The 13,462-nt window shown below is 52.1% G+C and overlaps 1 gene segment (V, D, J or C); it reads left to right on the top strand.

Moving 5' to 3' along the window:
* The first annotated feature begins 331 nt into the window (after positions 1–331).
* LOC123347238 lies at positions 332–5,009 on the top strand. The segment is given in 2 exon segments: positions 332–380; positions 4,690–5,009. Coding segments are annotated over 2 exon segments (369 nt in total).
* Positions 5,010–13,462: the final 8,453 nt, after the last annotated feature.

Raw genomic sequence — 13,462 nt, 5'->3', positions numbered from 1 at the left:
GGTGACAGCAGAAGGTGACTGTGCAGGGCCATTGGCAACAGAATGGTGGAGTGAACAGTGGCACAACGAACAGCCGTGGCCAGAGCAAACTGTGCCTTTTTGTCCCTACCTGGAAGGTGTTCTCACGTGAAAGCACCTCTGAACTCTGAGTCTCCATTGACCAAGGACAACACTGGTGAGTGGAGTGCGGTGGAGGGAAAAGTGAGGGGCATGTTAAATAAACATTTGTTTGTTGGACTATATTTTAGTCACTTTGCTCCAGAATGCTGGATTTGTGACTGGGAATGGAAACTTATATAAATATGTTTCCCAGTAGGCCAAGATTTTTAAAATGCAGTATTTGCCAAGGTTGTTATCTCACATTGTTGCTATCTTGAGAGGTCATTATGTTGGGGAGTTTCTGTACTAAACATTTTTATTATAATTAATTTTTACATAAGAATGGTCATACTGGGTCAGACCTATGGTCCATATAGCCCAGTACCCTGTCTTACAACAGTGGTCAAGGCCAGGTGCTTCAGAGGGAATGAATAGAACAGGGAATCATCAAGTGATCCATCCCCTGTTGCCCATTCCCAGCTTCTGGCAAACAGGCTAGGGACACTCAGAGCATGGCGTTGCATCCCTCTCATCCTGGCTAATAGCCACAGATGGACCTGTTCTCCAGGAACCCAGTTTTGTGAGATCCCTTTGTAGATCTTTGCAGTCTGCCTGGGACTTAACTATCTTGAATAGTTTTGTATCATCTGCAAATTTTGCCACCTCACTGTTTACCCATTTTTCCAGATCATTTATGAATATGTTGAACAGCACTGGTCCCAGTACCGACCCCTCAGGGATACCACTATTTATCTCTCTCCATTCTGAAAACTGATAATTTATTCCTACCCTTTGTTTCCCATCTTTTAACCAGTTACTGATCCATGAGAGGATCTTCCCTCTTGCCCCATGATGGCTTACTTTTCAAAAGTCAATTTAAATTAAATACTTTTTTTTAAATGTATATATTTTTTAGAAATCTAGACCTGTTAAGTGTTTTGGTGTAACTTGCATTATTCTTATGTTAAATTTGCATAATCCTAACAAAACATTTACTTTATTCATATCTCTTTTACATATCTCATTGGTCCTGACACCCCCCCTGTAAATTCGAACACCCCCCCTAATTTCAATTCCTGGGGAAACCACTTTTCCGGCAGGCTCCCGGGAAGGGGGTGGAGTGGGTCGCCTGGATTTATTCTGATGGGAGCTCACAATATTACGCAGACTCAGGGAAAGGCCGATTCACCATCTCCAGAGACAACCCCAACGACCTGCTGTATCTGCAAATGACGGGCCTGAAGCCTGAGGACACCGCCCGGTATCACTGTGCGAGAGAGACACACAGTGCGGGGAAGCCGGGCTGAGCTCAGACAGAAACCTGCCCTCGCTGGCTAAGCACAAACGCTCCGCTGGGGGGCGCTGCAGTTCTACAGCTCGCCGCGGAGAAAGCGTGAAATTAATCACTCCCCCCTTAGCTGCCTGTCTGTGACTCTCACACACAGATACAGACACAGACCAACCGCCCTGTTAGCAGAGACCAGCCCGCAACTTCCCCGTGTGCCCAGTTCACTCTGTGCCCCTCACTCCCCCCCTCCCCGCCTTTCCTCTCCCTCCCCCCTCCGCCTCCCAATATCCCCGGCCGAGAGAACCGATATTAAAGTGAATGAATGAAACACGGTTTGTAACCCCCCTCTAACAGCCAGGCGGAGGGTTTCCGAGCTGCCCCGCAGCTATTGGCACCTCATGCCTATTCTAACCCCTCGGGAGCGCTAGAAAACCGCAGCCCAGGCAGACAGGTTTGAATTCTGGAAGGAGCCTACGGGCGCTGGACAGCGACCTGCCAGGGGCTTTCGATGTGTGTTCAGGGCTCGGTCCACAAGGTGAATTCAGCACCTACCCGCTGCCTTAGTGCCCAAATCGGACATGCCTCCGAGATCCTCAAAGCCGACACCCTGTAGGCACCGGAATCCCCTAGGCGCCTGGCGGGGAGATGTGCTGGGCAGAGAGAGCAGGAAAGCGAGTCACTGCACAGCCCGGGGGTCAGGACACTCTCTGGGACTCAGGAGGAGACTCAGGTCCCTGCTCTCACGACTCTTTAATTACTTATAACAAGTGCAGCAGCCTTGCACCAGCCATGTGCCCTGGTGAGCTTGGCCCTAAGGTATCGATTCCTAGCACTCCCGTGTGACGTGATCTGATTAAAATGTGGCCATATAGATGATTGTTGCAAGCTCTGTTCTATATCTGCAGCAAAGGTTGTACAAAGGTTGTGGAGTGAGGTGTCTATGAAAAGCAGGGGCGGCTCTAGGTATTCCGCCCCCCAAGCAGGGCGGCAAGCCGCGGGGGGGGGGGGCGCTCTGGCGGGTCCCGCGGCTCCGGTGGATCTCCCGCAGGTCCACCAGAGCCTCCTGCAGCCCTCCCGCGGGACGCGGCCCCAAGCGCGCGCTTGGCGCCCTGGGGTCTGGAGCCGGCCCTGTGTTTAAAGAGAAGTAGCAGACCCTTGCTGTTAAAGCAAAGATATCAGAGCCAATAAGTCTGAAATCTCTTCCTTGATTTTCCCCTGCACATTTCTTGATGTATCGATGATCGTACCTTCTGATCTCTTCTGCCACTACCTTCGGCTGCGCCCATATAAATCTAAGGGGACTGTTGCCCCCCTACTAACACTCAGTGGGGGTGTTCAGGGCTGCCCAGAGGATTCAGGGGGCCTGGGGCAAAGCAATTTTGGGGGCCCCTTCCATAAAAAAAGTTGCAAAACTATAGTAACGTATTTGGAAATGTAAAAAATAAGCAGTGAAATACATTCAACAATTATTTTTTAATAATTTGAAAATACATGAATTACATTATTTAAAAATATTAAATGCTTTACTGGTCTGTCTACATTTGCAGTTACATAATGGGCTGTCGCTGTTTGATGGTTGGTGCCAATGGGCTGTCGCTGCCTGGGGGTGGCAGTGCTGTTGCCCAGGGCTGGGTGGGGAGCTGGGCTCTGGGTCAGGGGGTGCCCAGCTCAGAGGGGCTGGGCTTGGAGCTGGGGGTCAGGGCTGTGGGGGATGGGGTAGGTGGATGCCCGGCTCAGAGGGGCTGGGCTTGGAGCTGGGGGTCAGGGCTGTGGGGGATGCAGTAGGGGGTCGCTGGCTCAGAGAGGCTGACCATGCCACTTACCCCGCCCTCCCCATCTCCCAGAGCCTCAGCCGCGGCGTCCAGGAGCTCCTGCCACTCCGCTCGCAGCCCCGCCCCCTTACCACGCGACTCCGAGCGGGAGGACCTCAGGCCCTGCCCGAGCTGCAACGCTGTCCAGGGCCGCTCCTGGGCGGGGCGCGCTGAGGCACGGGGGGGGGGGGGATGGGGGAAGGCGAAGGCAGAGGCGGCAGGGAGCCTCTGACATTCATGTGGCGGCCCCTATGGGACCCGGGGCAAATTGCCCCACTTGCCCCCCACTCCCAGTCGCCCTGCATGGGATGAGGCCCTGTTGTGATGCTCAGCGTCTCCTACACTTTCAGAACAGGGGCAAGTTTCACCTCCCATTTCTAGAGTCGATGTCAGCTGATGTATAGGACAGGGGCAGAAACCCAGTTTGTCAGGTGACCAGAGTCACAACATAAATAACCTGCTGGTGAAGACTCCACAGGAACGGGTCACAGACATTTCACAGGCTGAACTTTATTCATCTCCACCAAGTCCAGGTGCATAGAATGTCAAGGTTCCTTTACAAGCAGTTCCCTGGCTCAGAACAAGGGGATAAGTTAAACAAAAACATTGCTCGCCATCTATGTCTGCTATAGAGGACAGGGAAATCTTCAAAGTTACTCACACAGGATGGGGGCCCTTCTCTTTCATAGGGAACCTGGATACCAAACTGCCCTTAGTAAAGTTTCCCCATAAAATGTTCCAATTCAATAATTTAAAATAAAATATTTTCCTTTTTTGTTTGTGTTTCCTCATATTGAAGGAGACACTATTTTCCTAAGTGGTGTTAAACCTCTCAAATTCCGGGTGCCCAGCTTGGAACCACTACAGGGGGATTTCTAATCAGGAAATGCTGCACATCCAAACTCCGAGACCCAAGCCCCTTCTGTAACGTCTCAGACTGGCCGAATTCAAAATTGAGGCAGTTAAACGGGCTGGTTATGTTTTTAAAACCATGGCCAAGGAGCACAGCAGGACAATGTGTGTTATGATGCTAGTGGCTCCCAAGGTCTCCGTTAAGAGCAATGTTCTCTGTCTCTGATCAAGTATCAGGCAGTGCCTTAAGGACCCATGAGCGTTTGCCAGACTCTCTGGATGTGTCACTCTCCTCTCTGAGCTCCAATCTTGCGATTTCAAGTCAATTAGGGGTTGGGTTTATCATCCCCTTATTAAAAACAGGATATGCAAATAGAGTAACTTAGCTCCCTGCTTAAACCCCGCCATTTCCCACACCCAGGAGCTCCGCTAGTGAGAACCCAGAGCCTTGTGGGGCCTGGCAGTGAAAGGGTTAAGCCCCGAGAACCCCAGGCCCCGGCAGAGAAATGAGACTTTGGCTCCATCTTCTCCTCTTTCTCTCAGCGCTCAGAGGTGATTTTCTTCCCCCAGAATAGCGGGGGTTCCTGATATTTCTTCTCGGTCAGAATCTCCTGATTCTTAACGTACCTTGATTTGCAGGTGTCCGGTCCCAGGTGCAGCTGGTGGAGTCCGGAGGGGATGTGAAAAAGCCCGGAGACTCTCTCCGCCTCTCCTGCAAAGCCTCCGGGTTCACCTTCAGCAGCCACTGGATGGACTGGGTCCGCCAGGCTCCCGGGAAGGGGCTTGAGTGGGTCTCGGGAATTAGCGGAGGGGGCAGCACGTATTACCCCGCTTCAGTCCGGGGTCGCTTCACCATCTCCAGAGACACCTCCAGCAACCGGCTGTACTTGCTAATGACCGGCCTGACACCCGAGGACACCGCCGTGTACTACTGCGCCAGAGAGCCACACAGCAGCTGAAGCTCCGACAAAAACCTTCCCCTGCAGTATCCGGAGAAGGACTTCGCTGCTGGGAGGCGCTCAAGCTCTGAACTATTATACGAAGCTCGAATATAGGGACAGAATAAAGGGAGGTTGTTCACTGACCCAGGAAGGGAACAAGCAGGTATAACCCAGAAATATTTCAACTGCGCTGCACGTAGGCTGGTGTTTACACCCTCCTCCTACACACACACACTCACACAAGCTTTCTTGCCTTTGATCATCCAGAGAGATTTTTATAAGAGAGATTGCAAATATTCATCTCCTTGCCTGTTCACAGTTCCTTTCCATTTAGCTAGTCAGGGAATGTTAATGGGGAATCTTATATCTGGTTTCACTGGCCTTTAATAAGCCCCTAAATAAACCATACGCCACAGAGACTAGTTGGCAGCTGTTTCACATTGTGGACAGGGCCAACTCCAGGGGTTTTGCCGCGGGAAGCAGCAGAATAAAAAATAAATAAATAAAGCTGTGATCGCGATCTGCAGCAATTCAGCCAGAGGCTCCGACCGGGAGTGAGGGACCTTCCACTGAATTGCTGCACTTGAAGCCTCTCCCTGGAGTGGCTGCCCCAAGCTCCTGCTTGCTAAGCTGGTGCCTGTAGCCGGCCCTGCGGAGGGGATGTGAAAAAGCCCAGAGACTCTCTCTGCCTCTCCTGTGAAGCCTCTGGGTTCACCTTCAGCAGCTGCTGGATGCATTGTGGGTCTCAGGGCCGTGCAGAGGTAGGCATGAAGGTAGGCATAGCGGTGGCTAGGTTTTCAGTATAGGGTGGTTTAATGTGACCATCACTTATTTGCACTGGGATGTCTAGGAAGTGGACCTCCTGTGCAGATTGGTCCAGGCTGAGGATGATGGTGGGGTGGAAGCTGTTGAAATCATGGTGGAATTTTTCCAGAGTTTCCTTCCCATGGGTCCAGATGATGAAGATGTCATCAATGTAGCATAGGTAGAGAAGGGACATGAGTGGACAAGAGCTGAGGAAGCATTGTTCCAGGTCAGCCATAAAAATGTTGGCATATTGTGGGGCCATGCTGGTGCCCATAGTGGTGCCACTGATCTGGAGGTATATATTGACATCAAATTTGAAATAGTTGTGTCTGAGGATAAAGGCACAAAGCTCAGCCACCAGCTGTGCTGTGGCATCATCAGGGATACTGTTCCTGACAGCTTGTATTCCATCTGTGTGTGGGATGTTTGTGTAAAGAGCCTCTACATCCTGCAGCAAAAAAATGTGAGGACCAGACTTCAAAGAGAAACTGCTGAGCTTCAGTTCATCTGCAAATTTGACACCATCAGCTCAGGATTAAACAAAGACAAAAGCAGTTTCTCCTCCCTTGGTTTTCACACCTCAACTGCTAGAACAGGGCCTCATCCTCCCTGATTGAACTAACCTCGTTATCTCTAGCCTGCTTCTTGCTTGCTTATATATACCTGCCCCTGGAAATTTCCACTTCATGCATCCGACAAAGTGGGTATTCACCCACAAAAGGTCATGCTGCAAAATGTCTGTTAGTCTATAAGGTGCCACAGGATTCTTTGCTCCTTTTACCGATCCAGACTAACATGGCTCCCCTCTGATACTTGACATCTCTCCATAGACTCACAAACACACGTAGACACGTGTCCTAGCGGCGCAGCGTACAGGGAAGGGTGAGCTGGGAGTGTTTCTACAGCTGCGGGGGGGAGGGGGGGGATGAATTGCCCCTTCACTGAATTTCCCTAGTAGGTGGTTGTTCCACTAATTGCTGATACCCACTGCAGCCCCTGACTGGGACCCACCCTGACAGATCCAATTAATTCAGTAGCTGTCTATGTTGAGCCCTGAGGTGGTACAGGTCAGTCTCTCTTATCCGTACAAGGGGAGAAAATACCTTCCAAAGCGGCTGCAACGAAAGCTAAATGGAGCCAAAGATTTATTTTCCCTGGTGTGGGAGGGGAAAGGTCTCTGGTGGATTGGCTGGGAACTGCACATAAACAGGGGGATGTGGATTCTCTCTGGGTGCAGCCCTGCAGAGAGAGATTTAAACAGGAAACGCTCACGGTTATTTGCGTATCCCCCTCCTAATAACAGATAAAACTCCTTCCCAGTGGATGATTTGATGATTGCCCTTGTCACGGGGCTAGACGGACCATTGTTCTGACCCAGTCTGGCTGTTCTTCAGTTCTTATGATCTCACATGTTGATCTGAGGATCCAAGAGTAGAAGCTAGACCAGGGATCGGCAACCTTTGGCACACGGCTCCTCAGGGTAAGCACCCTGGCTGGTCAGGCCAGTTTGTTTACCTGTCGCGTCCGCAGGTTGGGCAGATCGCGGCGCCCACTGGCAGCAGTTCGCCGCTCCAGGCCAATGGGGGAAGTGGGAAGCCGTGGCCAGCACAGCCCTCATCCTGCATCACTTCCCGCAGCCCTCATTGGCCTGAAGCAGTGAACCACGGCCACTGGGAGCTGCAATTGGCTGAACCTGTGGAAGCAGCAGATAAACAAAGCAGCCAAGAAGCACCCTGGCAAGCTGCATGCCAAAGGTTGCCAATTCCTGAGCTAGACTCATTACTGGAGAAAAAAGGATGGGAAAAGATTTGAACTCTCAAGGGTTTAACAGTCTTGGCTGTTGCATCGACAACTTGCTAAATGGCATGTGCTCTGTCTACAGGCCCAGTTCTGACACCCCTGAAGTGGGCATGACTTTCATTTTCGCAGTCAGGGAAATGTCTTTAATTGCTATCAGGGTTTGACAGCACGGAAAGGAACTTTCCCCACTCTGCCATGTTTTCTGCATTCTCACCTTCCCACATTTTCAATGACAGGCAATAACAGATATTCCTGCTCCCCCCACGCCTCTCCAGAGATCCCCTTCTGTGATTCTGATATTGTTTTGAAAGCGTGGATTTCATATTTTCATTCCATGTACAGTGTTCTGTTATTGCATGTCATGGTTGGGGCGAATCAGCCCAAAAGCAGATCTATCAAAAGGGGAATGAGGGTCCCCAGGCCAGCAGCCAGCAGACAAGGCCTCCAGCCCTGCGCTTTCTGACCCAAAGACCCCTGACACCTCCCCTGTGGGGCTGCTGCCTGTCTCTGCCAGGGCCACCCAGAGGATTCCGGGGGCCCATGGTCTTTGGCGGCGGGAGGCCCCGCTTCGGGGGTAAGTCGTTGGCGGGGGGTCCTTCCGTTCCGGGACCCGCCGCCAAAGTGCCCCAAAGACCCATGGCGGGGACCCCCCGCCGCCGAATTACCGCTGAAGCGGGATCCGCCACTGAAGTGCAGCCCCCACCGCAGGACTTTGGGGCACTTCGGCGACGGGTCCCGGAACGGAAGGGCCCCCCGCCGCCCAATTACCGCTGAAGACCTGGCTGCACTCTGGCGGCGGGTCCCGCTTCGGTGGTAATTCAGCAGCACGGGGTCCTTCTATCCCGGAGAGGAAGGACCCCAGGCCAGCGAAGACCGGGAGCAAAGAAGCTCCAGGGGCCCGAGCTGGGCCCCACGAGAGTTTTCCAGGGCCCCCGGAGCGAGTGAAGGACCCCGCTCCAGGGGCCCTGAAAAACTCTCGTGGGGGGCCCTGCTGGGCCCGGGGCCTGGGGCAAATTACCCCTCTTGCCCCCCCCCCTCTGGGCGGCCCTGGTCTCTGCATGATCCCAATAAGCCCTACCAGACTTCCTCCTGGTATCTTCACCAGCCACTTGGGGAGCTTCCTGTAATTAAGAGCAGCTGGTCCCCGGTTACTATGTTAAATAACTGGGTCTTTATCTCCCCCTGGGACAGCAGCAGAAATTCTGGACTGTGATTGCAGAATGTGAGGTGGGTTCCTTTAGCCATGAGGTCCCTTTGAAACTCCCAGCCCTGTGCTAGCAGCTGAGTGGTCTCTGCCAGGCCCGCTGACAGGCAGTGGCAAAGGGGGCAATTGTCCAGGGGCCTCTCAACCCAGCGCGGCCCTCAGGTCAGGGGGGATAGTCACGTGACTAAGGGTTCTGGGGGTCACTGGAACAGCTCAGAGAGAGACTGATGCACAGGGAGAAGCAGACGTGGATAGGAAAGAGGTGTCAGAACGCAGCTCCTACTGAATAAGACAGGTTTCAGAGTAGCAGCCGTGTTAGTCTGTATCCACAAAAAGAACAGGAGTACTTGTGGCACCTTAAAGACTAAAATAAATTTGTTAAAATAAATAAATGCTAAAATAAATTTGTTAGTCTTTAAGGTGCCACAAGTACTCCTGTTCTTTTTACTGAATAAGATAGACCCTAATCCTTCAAAGTAAAACTATTTCCTCATGCTTATACCCACCCACCAGAAGTTCCTTACAGGGGTGGCTCTAGGGTTTCCACCGCCCCAAGGATGGCGGCATGCCGTGAAGGGCGCTCTGGTGGTTGCCAGTCCCGTGGCTCCAGTGGACCTCCTGCAGACGTCCCTGCGGAGGGTCCGCTGGTCCCGCAGCTCTGGTGGATCTCCCGCAGGCATGCCTGCAGATGCTCCACCGGAGCTGCGGGACCAGCGGACCCTCTGCAGGCATGCCTGCGGGAGGTCCACCGGAGCCGCCTGCCACCCTCCCGCGGGACACCACCCCAAGCGTGCGCTTGGTGCGCTGGAGTCTGGAGCCAGCCCTGGTTCCTTACATCTCCTTGTCAAATGTTGGAAATGGGCCATTTTCATTACCACTACAAACAGTTCTTTTTCTTGCCTGCTGGTAATAGCTCAGCTTAACTGATCACTCTCCTTATAGTATCAGAGGGGGAGCCATGTTAGTCTGGATCTGTAAAAGCAGCCAAGAGTCCTGTGGCACCTTATAGACTAACAAACGTTTTGGAGCATGAGCTTTCATGGGTGATGCAGCTGACGAAGTGGGGATTCACCCACGAAAGCTCATGCTCCAAAACGTTTGTTAGTCTATAAGGTGCCACAGGACTCTTGGCTGCTTTCTCCTTATAGTGTGTATAGTAACACCCATTGTTTCATGTTCTCTGTGTATATATATCTTCCTACTGTATTTTCCACTACATGCATCCAAAGAAGTGGGCTGTAGCCCACAAAAACTTATGCTCAAATAAATTTGTTAGTCTCTAAGGTGCTACGAGTGTCCTGTTCTTTTTCCTAATCCTTCTGTATCAGGGGGTAGCTGTGTTAGTCTGGATCCACAAAAATAACCAGGAGCCTGGTGGCACCTTAAAGACTAACAGAGTTATTTGGGCCTTAGCTTTTGAGGGTAAAAACCCCACTTCTTCAGATACAGACACACCGACTGGGAGAGGGGGGTACCCCAAAAGTAAATTGCGGGCCCATCTCTCAGCCACACACAAAGAAACTGAGTTCACTCTCGGAGTCTCTTATAAGGAGGGAGATATGCAAATAGTGGGGGAGAGTTTCCTGTTTAAAGCTGTCTCTCTCACTTCCACGGCTGCACCCGGACAGACAATCCGCAGCCCCTGTCTCTGGGCACTCACCAGACAACCCCCCTGAGAACGCTCCTCTCCAAACACGGGACAATGAGGCTTTGGTTGTATCTCGTTCTCATTGCAGCAGCGTTTGAAGGTATTTTCTCCCTTCCCGTGTGTTGTAGCGTCAGTCGGGAGATTGTTATTCTGCTGCCCTAGATACTAACGTTCCCCGTAATTCATCTTCATTCCCAGGTGTCCGGTCCCAGGCGCTGGTGGAGTCCGGAGGGGATGTGAAAAAGCCCGGAGACTCTCTCCGCCTCTCCTGCAAAGCCTCCGGCTTCACCTTCAGCAGCTACGGCATGAGCTGGGTCCGGCAGGCTCCCGGGAAGGGGCTGGAGTGGGTTTCACACATTTACAGTGATGGGAGCCAACAGTTTTACGCAGACTCAGTGAAAGGCCGATTCACCATCTCCAGAGACAACCCCAACAACCTGCTGTATCTGCAAATGACCGGCCTGAAGCCCGAGGACACCGCCCGGTATTACTGTGCGAGACACACACACAGTGAGGGAATACCGATACTGCTAATACAAAAACTCAAGATGCAGAATCTTCTTTCTCCCATTCGCCACGCGGGGGCAGCACTTCCCCGAACAATCCTGCCCTGGGCACAGGAACGGGAGCTACAACCAGAGCGAAAAATCACCTCTCGTCAGGTTTGAGATCTCTGTATTCATATATGATCACGTGTCCATAACAACTGCAACAACTTGACTATCAGACTCTTCAGACACGGAAGTAACAATGCAGACTGCACAAGAGAAATATTCCGGGACCCGATTGTTCCGTGTGATAATCAGAATTTAGGCGTCCAAAGCTGCCTAAAAGTGATGACTGTCCAAATGCTTTTGTTGTCTGTTGCCGGAGGGGTAGAAATGCTCTCAAATTTCTTAGGCTTTTGCTAGATTTTAAAAGAGCAATTCTAAAAGCTAAGTACCAAGAATAGCTCTCTTGGGGTCCAGCTTAAAAGTTACAGTCAAACAGAAGCACCTGGGGATTAGCACAGAGGAGATCTCACATCTATGGGCCTCATCAAATAATGCTCATCCAGCCCATGTGAGAACCCCGGGTCATGGCACATACTGGATCTCATCCATCCAGCTCCCTGTCTTGGTAGAATTCAGTTAATCTACCCGGACAGGGAGTTGCACGCATGGTTCACTCAGGGAGGTTGGCAGTTGAAAGGGGCTGTCAGCAGGTGCCATAGGTAAATGGGCTCACTCTATCCAAGGGCAGCTCTAGGTTTGCCGCCCCAAGCACGGCAGGCAGGCTGCCTTCGGTGGCTTGCCTGCAGGAGGTCCCCGGTCCCACGGATTCAGCGGCAGGCCTGTGGGAGATCCCCCAAAGCCAGGGAACCAGCAGACCCCCTGCAGGCATGCTGCCCAAAGCAACCTGCCTGCCGCCCTGGCGGTGACTGGCAGAGCGCCCCCCCCCGGCTTGCCACCCCAGGCACGCGCTTGGCGTGCTGGTGCCTAGAGCCGCCCCTGCCCACCCCATTGTTCTCGCCACCTACATTACCATTGCCTGGCACCTATTAATGCAGCATTTAACTAATTATTAGAAGACCGGGACTTGAAGATGGACCTCCCTTGATCTCAGAAGAATACTCTGAACACCGGGGCTATTGCTCTCTCGTCACAAAGACTCTGTAAGGATTCTGTACCAAGTGGAACAACTTCAAATGCAGCTCTGTGGAGATGAGTCCCCCCGAAAACCTTCTAGCCCGGTCCCTGGGAGGTACAAGAGCTACCTTGAAGTCCAGTCTCTGGCTCAGGCAGAGTGGGGCGGAGTCAGAGTGCTTAATTCGAGGCTGTAATTTCCACTGAGAGCCAGGCACCTATAGGCAGGTGTTATACCAATGACCCTTAGACCCTTATATGACGCGTTCCCCCAGGACTCCCAAGCTTATTGATCCAGACAGTGCCCCCAGTGGGGCGGGTCTGGTGTTTAAACGTTGTCTGAGTCTCTTCCCATATTTCCACAGACGTTCAAACCTCAAGCGTCCCAACCAGCCAACTCCAGAGCCTGGCTATAAGGCAGAGCTTGGTTTACATCCTAGGTCCCTGGCTGTGTGTGTCCTCCGCTCTCAGGCCGCTGATTTGCAAATGCTCCAGGCTGTTGGCCTTGTCTCTGGAGATGGAGAATCGCCCTTGATTGGAATCAGCCTAGTACTACTAGTAGGTGCTCCCCTGATAGCAGACTCCAGTCTCTTCCCAGGAGCCTGTCGGACCCAGCTCATAGCGTAGCTGCTGAAGGTGAACCCGGAGGCTTTGCAGGAGAGGCGGAGAGAGTCTCCGGGCTTTTTCACATCCCCCCCGGACTCCACCAGCTGGACTTGTGGCCTGGCCCCTGCAAATACAGATTTGTTTAAAAGCTTGATTCTGTCAGAGTCCAGAACCCAGGATAAACTTAATTGCCTTAATTGTTACCTAGAAGATGTGATAGAATGAGAATCAAGTTTAACCAAAATCTCATTCTCCTGGGCTCTGTGAGAGTTAGGGTACGTCTACACTACGGGATTATTCCAAATTTACATAAACCGGTTTAGCAAAACAGATTGTATAAAATCGAGTGTGCGCGGCCACACTAAACACATTAAATCGGTGGTGTGCGTCCACGGTCCGAGGCTAGCGTCGATTTCTGGAGCATTGCATTGTGGGTAGCTATTCCATAGCTATCCCATAGTTCCCGCAGCCTCCCCTGCCCCTTGGAATTTCTGGGTTGAGATCCCAGTGCCTGATGGGGCAAAAATCATTATTGCGGGTGGTTCTGGGTAAATGTCGTCAGTCACTCCTTCCTCTGGGAAAGCAACGGCAGACAAGCATTTTGTGCCTTTTTTCCCTGGATTGCCCTGGCAGATGCCATAGCATGGCAATCATGGAGCCTGTTTTGCCTTTTGTGACTGTCACCGTATGTGTACTAGATGCCGCTCACAGAGGCGATTCAGCAGCGCTACACAGAAGCATGCTTTTGCATGATAGCAGAGATGGTTACCAGCCATACTGT

This window comes from Mauremys mutica, chromosome 13 (genome assembly GCF_020497125.1).
Source record: "Mauremys mutica isolate MM-2020 ecotype Southern chromosome 13, ASM2049712v1, whole genome shotgun sequence".
Classification (NCBI taxonomy): Eukaryota; Metazoa; Chordata; order Testudines; family Geoemydidae; genus Mauremys; species Mauremys mutica.
Note: the sequence above shows the minus strand (reverse complement) of the source record. Positions and strands in the feature narration are given on the sequence as shown.